The 15,871-nt window shown below is 37.0% G+C and overlaps 1 protein-coding gene across 1 annotated transcript in view; it reads left to right on the top strand.

The window, feature by feature from the left end:
• LOC140161044 (cytoplasmic dynein 2 heavy chain 1-like) overlaps nucleotides 1–15,871 on the top strand; it is a 141,860-nt gene that overhangs the window by 14,513 nt on the left and 111,476 nt on the right. Inside the window, 3 exon segments of the mRNA XM_072184425.1 lie at nucleotides 97–272; nucleotides 1,442–1,637; nucleotides 15,417–15,671. Of these exon segments, the coding sequence (XP_072040526.1) occupies nucleotides 97–272; nucleotides 1,442–1,637; nucleotides 15,417–15,671 (627 nt within the window).

Genomic DNA, 15,871 nt, shown 5'->3' with positions numbered 1-15,871 from the left:
ATGTTTAAACATAATAAACTTGTTATGTGTCCAGCATAGGATCATGGAACCAGTGCGTTTTGCATTACATCGTTACACTTTTTGACTTTATTCCAGGTGGAACAAACACTACACGTAGCTGAAGCCTTGCTGAATGATCTGTCTGGATTTGGGCGTTTCAGGAGAGAAGCAGTAGACATGACGGACGAGTTGAGGAACTGGAGACAAGATCAGTTTGATGGATGGTCACAGGAAACTCAACAGGCTATAGAAGACCCTCATAACCCATTGAGGTATGTGTACGGAGTTATTGTGGTGTGACAATATCACTGTTACAGATCATCTGGTGCTTGATATTGGCTATTCTATTTGTAATCCTTACACCCCCTGTGGAAGACACAACCTTAATCTCCCACGAAGGGAGTCTGGATTTTAAATGGGGTACCTGAATGGGTGACTCCATTTGAAATCTACACCACCTGTGTGGAGGGTTAAGGTTGTGTCTTCCATAGAGGATGTATGGATATTGCAATTTGAAATGCAATTGGACAGCACACACATATCAACAGGTCTATTGAGCTGCAAATGACACCGCCATATGTGGAGTGTTTGAGTTCTAGGAAATAGAAATGAGCGTACTGGTCTTAACTGCATAAGCATGCAATTTAATTAGAGGTTAATAACTGCGCATCAGGGCCAACCAACCATCTCTGAACAAGGACGGAGGGCGCTACAAGCTGCCAAAGGTCTATGACCCGATCATTACGTCACACTTCAAGTGTGCTCGATCGGTCAGTCCGCTGAAGAAAGCTGTAGTATCAACAGCTGAAAATTTCGGAGGTAAATATTTTGTATTGTGATCAAGAGTTAAAATCTTTCTATATATGGATTACCAATACAGATGAACTTTCATGCTAACTGCGCATCAGTTATTTGGAGGACATTGTTGTGAAAAATCTAAACATTTTGCCTTTGGAATCCCGATTCTGAGGTTCAAAGCAAAATGTTTAGATTTTGCACAATGCCCAAATATTACTGATGCAAAGATATTACCCTCATTCATAAGCATCACTTTCATCTCGTCACTTTACAAAATAACGCAAAATTTTTGTTAAAAGTTTGTAAAAATAAACAATTTTTACATTTTACCTTTCCTAAAATCGAACAGGATAAAACAGGATGACCAAAAAATAACAAAAGTGCGTATCACAATCTGTCCAAATGCTGTAACGTGCAAACCAAATATGACGGCCAGCGCATGCAGTTTGTTTGATGCACAGCACGGTGCGCACAGAGGTTACTAATATTTACAGTTGTGAGATATTAATGACCTCAATTTGTGTTCGCGTTTTTACAAATAAAAAAATATGATCAGACCACACGTTTCGCGTATATTCATGAGGTTATGAATAGGAAATGTTTAACTTAATAATGTTTGATGGTTTACTATTTTCTGTTGCAGTTTACAAATGAGTGGTAGACTAATGGAGTTCGAGACAAAAAACAACGAGTTGGTAGTCCATTACAGCGATCGTCTGGTCACACTGATGAGAGAGGTACGACAGCTACAGTCCATTGGTTACCCAGTAGCAGCTAAGATACAGCATACGGCAGCTATTGCTCAGAAATTCTATAAACATGGAGTCATTCTTAAACAGGTGAGTGTATTAGAATATTATTTGAGGGATGACAGTTACAGTCCATTGGTTACCCAGTGGCAGCTAAGATAAAGCAACGGCAGCTATTGCTCAGAAATTCTATAAACATGGAGTCATTCTTAAACAGGTGAGTGTATTAGAATATTATTTGAGGGATGACAGTTGCAGTCCATTGGCAGCTAAGATAGCGCATACGGCAGCTATTGCTCAGAAATTCTATAAACATGGAGTCATTCTTAAACAGGTGAGTGTATTAGAATATTATTTGAAGGATGACAGTTGCAGTCCATTGGTAGCTAAGATAGCGCATACGGCAGCTATTGCTCAGAAATTCTATAAACAAAGACCCTTCGGCATTTGTCTTCCGATCCGATATCCGATATCGATGTTATAATATTCGGCCGATATCCGATCCGATATCGGTAAAAAACAGTTTTTTTTAAATTCAATTTCTTTTTTTTTATATTTAAAATCTTTTTCAAAGTTTTGGCGACTTTAAGATCATTCACAGTTAATTTGAAAAAAGTGGGAAAAAGTATGAAAAAATTTTCAGTTTGTTATCCTTAATATGCAAACCATTAACTAATGTTTACCTCTTCATCTATCTCATATTATAGATGCATTGGTTTTCCATATGCAAAAGGGCAAGGCATTTACTTAATAATTAAAGTAGAATATTTTTCGGAGGAAAGAATTAGGAGGAAGGAAAGTTGATATCAATTTCTGCTAACCATTAACTAATGTTTACCTCTTCATCTATCTCATATATAGATGCATTGGTTTTCCATATGCAAAAAGGCAAGGCATTTACTTAATTAAAGTAGAAGATCTTTAGGAGGAAGGAATTAAGAGGAAGGAAAGTTGATATTAATTTCTGCATAGATTTATTAATTTAATTTCCCTAAAATATCCAACACAGGTAAACATCAGAAAGAAATGAAGTTGAAATTAATTTTTTCATATGATTGATTGAATTATTTATTTCCCTGCAGCTTCTTTTCTTGTTGTGTTTGTGAGCATTTGGTGATTGTTTTGAAATTAGGGGATGACCATTGGCCGTACGGTCATTTCCTCCATAATTAGTCATTTGGCTTTGGATGTTTTTTGATGTATATATTATTTTATGGAAATAAATAAGTTCAAGTTTAAACAATGCCATTAGGTTTTCCTTTTTAATTTCCTTAAAATGTCCAATACAGGTAAATATCGGAAGATACTGCTTTGCTGTTTGTTGTGTTTTATATTTTTTGATGCGAAATTTTTTTTTCTCCAAAAAAGTTCAAGTTTAATGCCATGATGCAGTTATTGCTGATTACCAGTATTGAAGGTCAGCATATTATTTTCAACAAAATAACATGATAAAAATCAAGGTGTGCACTTCTAGGGGGAATATTTTTTACAATTTTTTCCTTGCCGACACACTGCGTCATCATCCCTATATCTTCGTGTCAAAAATTGCTGTGATAGTACCATGAATCCTCTCATTTTTCAAAAGCTACGCATGGCGATTTTGTTCGAGATAGGCCGAGCGACTCAGGCTAAGCATACCATTTACATGATATGAGATACCATAGCCCTGCCATAGAGCCTGCCGCTTAGTTTCTATTCTACGATTTGCGCATGATCAGTACCACATCCTAATGCTTGAAACCACCAAATCAATTAATTTGTTTAATTTTAGGACTAATAATTATTGCTAGCAAAAACTTCAACTCTGATTCCAAATTTTACTATTGGAAAATTGTAAACGAATCAATTATTTGAACAAATTTTAATCTTTCCTCAGAGTAGGCCAGTGCACAAAACGATGAAAAAAACCAGAGTGCATCCGGCCGGATTCGAACCGGTGACCTTAGTATTACTAGCATGACACTCATATTTATAACAATTACACGAAGTCACATAAATATGAAAATTATTATACTTAATTCTCTGGCCTACTGTGGGGAAAGATTAAAATTTGTTCATCCTATTAACCCAGAGAACTAAGTATAATGATTTTCAGAATCAATTTTTTTTTTAATCGCTGCAAGACTGGTTGCCAGAGCTCCTAGATTTGTGCATTATTGATATGATTGTATGTGTAGAGATATAGGCCAATATGAGAAATAGGCTATTCCATTTAAAATCCATACTCCCCCTGTGGAAGATTTAGGAAATATCTTCCACAAGGGGAGTATGAATTTCAAATGGAATGAGTACATTAGGTAGCTCCATTTGAATTTCATACACCCTCTGAGAAAGATTCAACCTGAATCTTCTCTTGAGGCAGGGTGAGTTTCAAATGGAGCTGCTTATGTGTTAATTCCATACTCCCCCTGTGGAAGGTATTTCCAAAATCATCCACAGGGGTAGTGTGGATTTTAAATGAAATAGCCCAATATACACTTGTAATCCAGGTACTTTATGTCCAGGGAGGGTCTCAATTTTGGTTTGTGTAGAGATCAGGGATGCCAGTCTTCCGGATATTTCGAAATCCGGACGCGCATATTTTTTACAAAATTTCGGTCGCAAAAAAATCTCCGGTTGGAAGGGAAAAAAAAATACCGTCGCGTCCGCCCGGCTCTGAAAGAAATAAAATAAAATAAACTGCCCTCTTTTGTCAAATATTTGTCAACTAATCACTCTCATGCTCAAGAGCACGTGCCCGTATGCATGGTACAATACGCAGTGTTTTTGTTGTAGCTGTACACCTCTAGGGATGAGACGGAAACACGAAGTTGTTGGCTGCAAATTCGGAAGCCTTGATCGTATGAACGTGCGTTTTGTTTTGACAATAAAATATTAATAAACTTTAAACTTTAAACATGCGTGTGTGGTATTGAATTACGGGCCGAATTACGATCGGATTTGCTGTTTATCTTGCGATCAATCATCACAATGGAAGTGGATAGGAAAGCAGATATAAAAGCGATCGATGCTGGAGTTAAAATCGGTTTAATTAAATGGCAATGGCTGGAACAGACGGATGATGCAGGACGGTTTTTGTCGGATTACATACGGAAAGTAGATGCTGCAGGGAAGTATAAATGTACTTACTGTCAGGGTATATATTCGTATGCTAGCAGTGGAAATAAGGCGATTTTAAAACATGCTAACTCAGGTGGTCATAAAGAAAAACGCGAGCTTTTAAACTCAAAGACATTCACATTGCCAACCATGTTTCGTGTATCGCAAGCAATTGTGAGAGGAGATACAGATAGAGAGGAAACAGGGCCTAGTACTAGCGAATGTACATTACCATATGTTCAAGTAATTGCACAGAAGATAAAGAATAAGCACAAAAACACAAGCACAAGACCCAAGATACCAGGAAACCATAGGTAACTTGTAATTTTAGCTGTATATTTGTAAATCATTTGCTTTAATTTTTAATCTGTTGACATGTAACTTCCCCCTAAAAATAGCCTCCCCTGTGGTGTAAAATGTGCAGAAACTGTCTGGCTTCGGGGGGCTGTCGCCCCCCTCGACCCCCACCAGGGGCTTTGCCCCTGGACCCCACCAGGGGCCCTTAAGCGGGCCCCTGGACCCCCCGCCGCGCGGGGCGGGAGCCCCGCCCGCTCGCTCCGCTCCGCTTCGCCTTTAGTATTTTATGAAATATTATTTTCCTTCCCAACTTCAGGGAGGCAACTGGCATCCCTGAGAGATGTATGGGTGGGATTTCAAGACCCCAAAATGGGTTGCCAAATGTTGCCCCTTTTCACACCTTTTTGAATGTTTCAAACCATCTAAAGGTGTGTGAAGTTATGCAACCAAACCACACACACATACAGTAAAAACTCAATAGTCAGCATATGTGCTTACTATATTGAGCGCTTTTAAAACAAGCAAACATGAAGAGCTCTATTCACAAAAGTGTAAAGGGTTTTGAGCAAATCATCGACACACATTATGTATGAATAAGTAAACTTGTAAATTTGTGTCTCGACCCCATTAGCTCAGTTGGTAAAGCGCCGGACTATGGTACAATTCATGTTTTCAAAGTGCTCGATCAAGTTTTTATGGCATACCTACAGTACGACATAATACATTCTTAAAATGATGTATATTTGTAGTAAAGCAACGTACATGACACGGATGTTTATTTATTTATTTATTTATTTATTTATTTATTAGTTTATTAATCTATTACAATTTTTTCTGCTAAAACATAACAAGACAAAGACATTAACAGATGAACATCCAAGTAGCTAAGCTATTCTAAAGGATGCTCCAATACAATACAGGAAAATACTTATTACACTCTATACATAGTATTAACAAATATCATACATCCATAATTGATATACATACATGTATACAGAAACACATAATGGTTTAATAAAAAACAACACATTTTGTACCAATAGTCCTTTTACAAGGGATGCCAGAAAATTGAAACAAAACAAAGCAAAACAATATATCACATGCGCAGTTATGGAGACGGAACAGCAAAGAAGCACGGATGCGGTCGCGGATACAAAAAACACTCTTCCACGCTTCTTTGTTGTCACACAATATATTTTTTGTTTCGTTTCAATTTTCTGGCATCCCTTGTTAAAGGACTATTAGTCCAAAACATGGTGTTTTTTTTATTAAACCATTATAGCACATACTTTGCTATCAGGAGTAGATAGCAACATACACAACACCAGTATATGCTCTGCAATCAGAGGTAGATAACAACAGTCACTTCACTAGATATACTTTGCTAAACAGTACTAACATAGAACTTACAGCTTTATATATAAGACAAATGAAGCACATATATGAATTTACATTTCTTGTACACTTAGTACCAGTGTCTCTCTCAGTCAGCAACTGGTCATATTGGATGGGGAGTTTGCTCCCAGGGTGGTCATATTTAGGCTTGTATTTTACCAGGGAACTTAATTGCATTATCATGATTATGAGAAAGGAGAGTGGAGCCAGGTATGCAATTCAATTGGTGGCAGCCCATCTCATTTGACCTATTGGACAGCGGTTAGCATTACAGTGAGAAATGATGGGACCAAAAGTTGGAAACATATAACTCATTTTCAATATAGGCTTTGTGTGGTACAACTATTCGCTGTTGTAGTGCATGTTAGTATCCATTGGTTACTGGATCAAGCCTGGGCTCATACACCTGTTCCGAATTATGATATGCCATAGGCTTTGTGTTGTGATCATTTCGATCAGTGGTTCATAACAAAGAAAGTGTGAGCCAGTTGACCTAGCAACAGTCATATTCTAATGTGCACTACGCCAGCGAATAAATCATTAAAATTATGTTAATGTACATCAGTGACCTTGTTTTGTATTGTGTGTGTTGAACATTGAATCGAAATGTACTGTATATGTTAGAATACAGCAATGGCAGATGGTGGTATCCCATCTTTCCCATTGTGTATGACCTATTGTCCCGACATTGCCCTTATGAAGTCTCACCCGCCTGGTTTGACATGTGCTAAATTATATTTATAGCTGTTGTAACAGATTTATTCAACTCGGAAGTAGATCAAATTCCTAAATGAAGACTATCTAGGGACATAGAATTGAACTCACTGAATCTTTGCCTAGCTGAAACACTGCTTTACACATTTGTGTCCAAATGTTGATCAGGATCACATGACGTACCTGCTAATGGCATGGGATCTTGGTTTAGCTGTACAACTTGTGGTCCAGAAGTATCCTGTTTGATCTCTTGTCTTTGATTAGCACCTTGATTTGCATAACCATAGTCAGAAGGATGAATCTTCTTACGGTGGTTATACACAATGTCCGATATGGTATAGAGGTACGGATTGATCGCAGAATTAATTGGGAGGACAAATGTCACAGACCAGGCGAACACTGATGGTGGAAGAGTGAGAACTCTCATCTGGACAAGAATCCCAAGGAGGATGATCGGAGACCAGCAGCAGAAGTCGGTAGCCACTATTGCTGCTACCTTTGCAGTAAGGCGGATTTGAGCTTTCATCTCTTTATCAAGTCCAACTCGTTTTGCTGATTTGTACACAGTTTGAAGCAATAATATATAGCAGACTAAGATAATGAGATACAATGCACAATTCAACCCAAGAAAAATGGCTGTTGAAAAATACATCCCTGTAGCAAGACCGGTTGGTTCCGTATTGATGATGCTTTTATCGACATCAAAATGCTTCTCAAAATCAACTTCCTTTTCAATGGTGGTTATGTTGTAGGTTTGCAACAATGCCAATGGGATTCCAATGCAGACGTGCGAATTATCATAGAACTTGTCATTTCTTCCAGCAAACATGGACGGGATGAGACCGAGAGCTACAGCTGAACTCCATGTTACTGAAGCAATCACAAGGCTGGATTTCTTTCCAAATTTATATTTAGTGTGCGGGTACTTTATGCATATGAATCTGTCAATACTAATAAGGGTCACAAAGAATACAGAAGCTTCACTGGAAATAATACAGAGTGCTCCAGCGAATTTACAAATATACCCAGTCCTCCACATCTCAGACCGAAGTGGGAAATCTCCTCCAAAATGAATGTCTGCAGCACCAATGATGAACATATAGATACCCATGAGGAAATCTGAGGCGGCAAGATTACGGAGAAATGCGGATTGGACTTTGTTTTTTGTAGAATGCTCTTTCCGCCAGAAAAGTACAAAGAGGTTGCCCGCTGCTGCACTGATGCCGATTATCCACATGAAAACAACTAAAAGTCTGTCTGAGAGTAAACGGTTGCAGGTCAGGTAAGGCGATCTTGGTTTGGTGGCGCTGCATTCAACATCATCAGGAGTGTAACATTCACAGATTTCAGGTTGGCTGACGATGACATCAGCTGATTTGCGAAGACTGGTAAAGACTCGCTTGTCAACATGTTGTAGTTCGTTTCCCTCAAGGTACAATTGATGAAGGTGTGATAGATGATGGATGCTTGGTATGATATGTAACATGTTGTGAGATAAATCCAAGTAAGCCAGCAGTTTTGTTGCATTGAACAATTCCAAAGGTATGAAGCGGAGTCTGTTCTGTGACAGCGATAGACTTGTCAAGCTCCGTAAGTCTTGAAACAAGTCCTTCACCAAACTTGTAAGCAAGTTGTCATTCAAGAGTAAGATGCGTAAATGCATCATGCCTTGGAACAAATCATCAGGCAGAGTTCCTAACGGTTTACACTAAGGTCTAGATTAGTTAAACTATGTAGCCCATCAAAGATTCCAGAGCCTACAACTTCCAGGCTATTATTGAATAACTTCAAGTTGGTCAGCTGGTTCAAGTTACTAAATAAGTTAACATCCAGCAAAGTAGTAAATTTGTTAAAATTCAGTAGTAATGTATCTAAATTATGCAAATCTCGAAACAAATCTGAGGGTAAAGTTGTCAGCTGATTCTCTTTGAGATTGAGTAACTTAAGGTTATTTAATCCATCAAACACGCCCAACTGCAAAGAAGAAATAAGATTGTAGTTAAGACGTAGCTTATCTAAATTGGTCATGCCACTGAAGGCATCTATTTCAATTCAATGATGTTTGCTTCTTTCAAGTGTAAGTCTTCAATATCTTCCAGATCAATGGGATAATCAATGATTGCATTGTGATTTTGTGATGAATCCAAACAGAAGAAGGAAATTTGTCGGAAACCGAGGGTGGTGTTGCAACTGTTGTGTTTTGTGACATCGTAGTTACACAGACCCTTGTTGATGTCGCAACTTTGTTGGAAGTCAAAAGTACACTGACCCTTGTTTTTGTAAATCCTCCAAATACAGGAGCGATATCATCATATTCCTGAATTGAGCAGAATGGCATTGTTTGATTACCAACTAAATATTGCCCATCATCAACACGCTTGCTACATTCGGTCTGGTTAGTGTGAACTGTATCAGGTATCGTTTTGAGAAATATAGTCATGTTCCCATGTAGGGTGGACTGGAATCGTTCATCATGCAGAATGAAACTGCTGCAAGGTACACTGTGCCCATGTATCATCAATATCTTGTTTGGACATTCAGCAGATTGTCTTTGGATGTAAAGTACTTCCCTTTCTGACCACAGAGTGTGTGGGATTTGAATAAGAATGGCTGATTCTGGAGTTGTTGCCACCTGTGCAGTGCACACGCTATCTGGGGTACTTTGTAGGATAAACATTGCATCATCACTTGAAGCTGAAATGCAAAACTCTGGTGATGCAGTCACATTGAAATTGGCAGTGACTCCTAGTATATTTTGTTGATTGAGTAAAAGCATTGGTATGAGTCTGAAGACCGATGTTAGGAGTGAAATCATCATCATGATTGGGTTATGATGGGCTCACAGCTGCTGTACACAATTATTGTTGGTGGTAACTAGTACTTGGTATTTGCCTGCACTGTTTTCCCCAATTTCAAAAGCGGATGCTCGTCAATGCTTAGCAGTGACCAAAATAAAGTTTGTGATTGATGTGATTTACGAAACTGTTAGTGGTCTCTAAGACTTAGTATTTGCCTGCACTGTTTTCACTACACCGGTTCCTGTTTTGAAACTGGCGCTCATTAATGCTTGAAATAAAGTTTGTGGTTTATGAAGAGAAATGTTAACCCCAATAAAAAGAAATAGAGAAATAGAAGGATTCTTCTTGAAAGTTTAAATACAATGTGCTAGATGGTGGTGTTGTACTGAAGCATTCTCTTAACAAAATCCAATATAATCACAATGCTTTGCAAAGGCCCACAATAGTAGACTAAGTATATTAGTAGACTAAGTATATTAGTAGACTAAGTATATTAGTAGACTAAGTATATTAATTAGTTAGTTAGTGGCCAAGCCACTGATGTAAGACATCTCCTGTTTGGACATGACCCTCCAGAAAGTTGTCTGAAGTCCAGAGATAGCTTCCTCAACAGTGTAACTCCACTTGAAACATTAGCCAACAGTAAAAAGACTGGCAAAATGGGAGGAGAGAATTTAGCAATCACCCACAAAATTTAAAAATTCCTGTTGGCAAAGAACTACCACCTGGTGCAGATGCAAGTTGGGTTGAATGGAAATGCCTCAATAGGTTAAGGTCTGGTGTAGGAAGATGTAAAGTCAACCTCAGCAAATGGGGATATCGAAAGAATACAGATGTAACCTGTGATTGTGGAACAGAACCACATACAATGGATCACCTACTGTGTTGCCCTCAACTGGAGCAAACATGCACAACTGCTGACTTAGCAGTTTACAATGAGAATGCTGAAAAATGTGTGCAGCACTGGCTGAAACACATTTAATCTTGTGCCGTGGACACGCTAAGAAGAAGAAGAAGTTAGTGACTGGCTTGTTGAAATAAACTTTTCATTACACCACTAAAATTGTTAACGCTTTTGTGAAGGCTGAATGTAAACAGCAAGTTTACCTCAGAAGAAATCAAGGTATTTCTTGATCAGGGGTATTTCTTAAAGATGAATTTACCTTAATATTTGTTACATATAATACATGAATTGAAATCAATCAAGTTAGTGCTGTCAAGTTTTCTGTTATGTGTCACACAATACTAAGTAAAATGAATGAATTCTATGAGAAAATATAATATGATCATAAAAGATTTAAACTGATCCCAGTAAAATACACAGTGGCTTTAGCTGTATGCACAATTATGAAAAATTAGACAATCATGAAAGATAAGTAAGACATTTCAAATTCAATTCAATTATATTGTAGAAATCGTAATTTTGAAGAACACAGCAGCCCAGCAGGTCCCTCCTTCATTAGGTAGTTGTCAGTGGAATGTAGATGTAGAATTCATTTGATAAATGATCAAAATGTCAGTAGCCAGAGTATTTAAATTCTTTGCTAATGTGATAGAGTCAAAGAAATATATGTAGAAGCAGAAAAGTATATAGTTTACAGCTATATAATAGTTTAATAAACTGATATCTGTCAGTAGTACTAAAACTGTATGATGCATGAATAGATGGTGCCAGTTATTATGCCTATTAGGGGTAGATAGCAACAGTTACTATATCACATATACTTTGCTATCAGAGGTAGATAGTAACATACACTACACCATATAATTTGCTATCAGGGTAGATAGCAACAGTTACTATATCACATATACTTTGCTATCAGAGGTAGATAGTAACATACACTACACCATATAATTTGCTATCAGGGTAGATAGCAACAGTTACTATATCACATATACTTTGCTATCAGAGGTAGATAGTAACATACACTACACCATATAATTTGCTATCAGGGTAGATAGCAACAGTCACTATATCACATATACTTTGCTATCAGAGGTAGATAGTAACATACACTACACCATATAATTTGCTATCAGGGTAGATAGCAACAGTTACTATATCACATATACTTTGCTATCAGAGGTAGATAGTAACATACACTACACCATATAATTTGCTATCAGGGTAGATAGCAACAGTCACTACATCACATATACTTTGCTATCAGAGGTAGATAGTAACATACACTACACCATATACTTTGCTATCAGGGTAGATAGCAACAGTCACTATATCACATATACTTTGCTATCAGAGGTAGATAGTAACATACACTACACCATAAACTTTGCTATCAGGGTAGATAGCAACAGTCACTATATCACATATACTTTGCTATCAGAGGTAGATAGTAACATACACTACACCATATACTTTGCTATCAGGGTAGATAGCAACAGTCACTATATCACATATACTTTGCTATCAGAGGTAGATAGTAACATACACTACACCATAAACTTTGCTATCAGGGTAGATAGCAACAGTCACTATATCACATATACTTTGCTATCAGAGGTAGATAGTAACATACACTACACCATATACTTTGTTATCAGGGTAGATAGCAACAGTCACTATATCACATATACTTTGCTATCAGAGGTAGATAGTAACATACACTACACCATATAATTTTGCTATCAGGGTAGATAGCAACAGTCACTATATCACATATACTTTGCTATCAGAGGTAGATAGTAACATACACTACACCATAAACTTTGCTATCAGGGTAGATAGCAACAGTCACTATATCACATATACTTTGCTATCAGAGGTAGATAGTAACATACACTACACCATATACTTTGCTATCAGGGTAGATAGCAACAGTCACTACATCACATATACTTTGCTATCAGAGGTAGATAGTAACATACACTACACCATAAACTTTGCTATCAGGGTAGATAGCAACAGTCACTATATCACATATACTTTGCTATCAGAGGTAGATAGTAACATACACTACACCATATACTTTGCTATCAGGGTAGATAGCAACAGTCACTACATCACATATACTTTGGTATCAGAGTAGATAGCAGCAGTCACTACATCATAATATTCTTTACTATCAGAGGTAGATAACAACAGTCACTCCACTATATTTACTTTGCTATCAGAGGTACATAACAACAGTCACTCCACTATATATACTTTCCTATCAGAGGTAGATAATAAATACACTACACCATACTATGCTTTGATATCAGGATAGGTAGCAGCAGTCACTATATCACATATATTTTGCTATCAGGAGTAGATAGCAACATACACTACACCATAATATGCTTTGCTCTCAGAGGTAGATAGCAATAGTCACTATATCAGATATACTTTGCTTTTATGGGTAGATAGCAACAGTCACTATATCAGATGTACTTTGCTTTCAGGGGTAGATAACACCAGTCACTATATCAGTATACTTTGCTTTCAGGGGTAGATAGCAACAGTCACTATATCAGTATACTTCGGTGCCAGAGGTAGATAACGGCATTCTGAGCCTTAAACATAGCTTGATGTTGATAAAACTAATGTAATAGTTGTGTCAATCTCCGCATCAGTGGTCACAACATTCACTCATACAAGAATGAGAATTATTACAACATCTAATAATCCTTCATCAAAATGGTTCATTGCGGGCAACAGAATAGCCACTCAACTTTGCAGAAGATCCTTTTGTCTAACATTCACTTCAGTCAATACTTTTTTTCTCAAATTTGAAGCCTTTCTTGATTGAAGTGTGTAAAATTGAGAATACCCATCAAGTAGGAAGCCACACTAAAACACAGTGACAAGTTCTGTTTCTTGTTGAAAAATTCACTTGTTCGCAAGAAATTATGAAATTATATCCTATTAGAGATATAACAAATATGTTGAAGAGAAAGTTACGCTACTGTGAACACAAGTTTGTTCTCACAACAGAATATTTTGCAGTAAAATAAGATGGTTCTGCAGAAAATTCTTATTGAGTTGCAATCAGATGGATGAGCTTTATGAACGTATTCTTAAGTATTATTGTCCGCATGACCAAGCATGAAATTGACTATAGAATGAGACAATTCAGAAGTATTTTTTGTGACCAAAAGCTTTTCATCGATGTTTATACATCCCAATCATGTTTATGGTCCTAAGTGAACACATAGATGAAACAGTTGACATTCTGTTCAGTAGTGTAGACTTTTAAAGATTAAACACAAAAGATTTCTTTTCAAACGTTTATATGGATACCTTTACAAGTCGGAGTGTCCCTACCTTCCAAGGAACCAATCGGAGCTCAGAGTGGTGACTTGCAAATAGCTTCACTGCATGCTATTGGTTATATGTATGCAGATTAGGGTTCTACACCTGTATAAACAGGCTGTATCAAATTGATTGGTACCCACCCAGTAGATTTTATGTTTATTAAAAAGCATGCCTTATGCAAATACAATTTCTAAAAGTTCATATGAAGAGCTTTGTTTCAAAACCCCTTACATACACATCAAAAAATCATAAAAATATCACTGATATAAGGGGTTTTCAACAAAAGCACTTTCTGGCAGGATGCTCATCCCACCCAAGCATCCCGCCAAAAACTACTTTTGTTGCAAACCCCCCAAGATATCAAAAATATAAATTTTTAATCATTTGCCATAAAGTGTGCATTATATCGTGAATTTCAAAAAAATCTAAATTATTTAATATGAGAAGGACGTTCTTTGTATTCAGAATGCAATTCAAAATGTCTGATGTGCTCTCATGTCCCACAAAAAATACTGCCCAAACAGGAACAATATTTTGTAAAAGCAGTAGTATCAATATAATGATAAAGTGCATACTACTCAAAAACATAAAAGGATCGGACACTGAAAATCCTGATTTTGCAAGGTTAGCGGTCAGTGACTTTCTGTAAGAACAATGACCTTATGTAATTGCAATATGTAAATTTTTCTTATTCTGTGGGTGTGGTCTAGCTTGTAAATGCAAAATGTGATAGGACAATCGTTTGATTTCCAGCATTGTCTATGAGGCTGTAGATGACCATACGTCATTGTGGATGTGCCGATTATTTGGATAGGGTAGGTTAGTTTCAAGCGGTGGCACTAAAGATCGGCTAAAAGTATTGTACGCTCATCAAATTTCCATCAAAATCTATATTTTCTAAAAAAGAACACTAAATGTAGCTAATGATTTTAGGGATGTCATCAGTATTCGTTTTACCTTTTGCAAATCATGACGAACGATCATTATTGTCTTACGCTTTATGACAGTATCACTGTTGTGTGTATAACATAAAAATTCTTTTTTTGTAGCCACTATTAAACATGAATAAATGTAATAAAGTAGTTTGAAATTGGTATCATTGTGTGACTTTTTTGTTGGAAAGTTTGTTACCTTTAAAAATGATACAGGATTATGTATTACTTTTGATGTTATAATCGTTTTTGTTAATTATTCAATTTTATTATAAAATATTAGATGTAAAGTTTTGTAAAAGTTTGGTTAATTATTTTTGATCTTATCGCCTGAAGAAAAAGAATCATTAACACCAAATATCTATTTCTCGACTCACAGGTTGCTCACTTTCACAACACCATTGCAGAGCAGATGATACCGAGTCAACGCAACATGATGTTGCAGAGCGCTCTCCTCTTTGAGCAGATCATCAAGAAAAAGACTGGAGCTAAAGAGAAAGGAGACAAGGTACAGATCACCTGGGACAACCCTGAGGAGTTGGAAGCTTATATTGATAAACTGCAAGGTGCTGCTGAAAGACTTACCACAGAGAATAGACGGCTTAGAAAATGGCACTTTACTGTGTCTGATAAGGTAACTTTTCTTGGGTCTTATTTTATAGCTCTTTAATTGGGGGGAAAGTGAAGGCCTTTTTAATTATTAATTGTTTATTAATTTGTGGCCACTGGAAACACCAGGCAAGCATTCAGTTGTGCGGCAACAGTAAACGGGTGTTATTGAAGACTGAAGAGATTCATCAGGAATACAATAATTCGATTTCAAAGTTTTCATTG

Source organism: Amphiura filiformis, chromosome 9 (assembly GCF_039555335.1).
Source record: "Amphiura filiformis chromosome 9, Afil_fr2py, whole genome shotgun sequence".
NCBI classification, from domain to species: Eukaryota; Metazoa; Echinodermata; class Ophiuroidea; order Amphilepidida; family Amphiuridae; genus Amphiura; species Amphiura filiformis.
The sequence above is the reverse complement of the archived record's forward strand: the minus strand, read 5'-3'. Positions and strand labels throughout refer to the sequence as shown.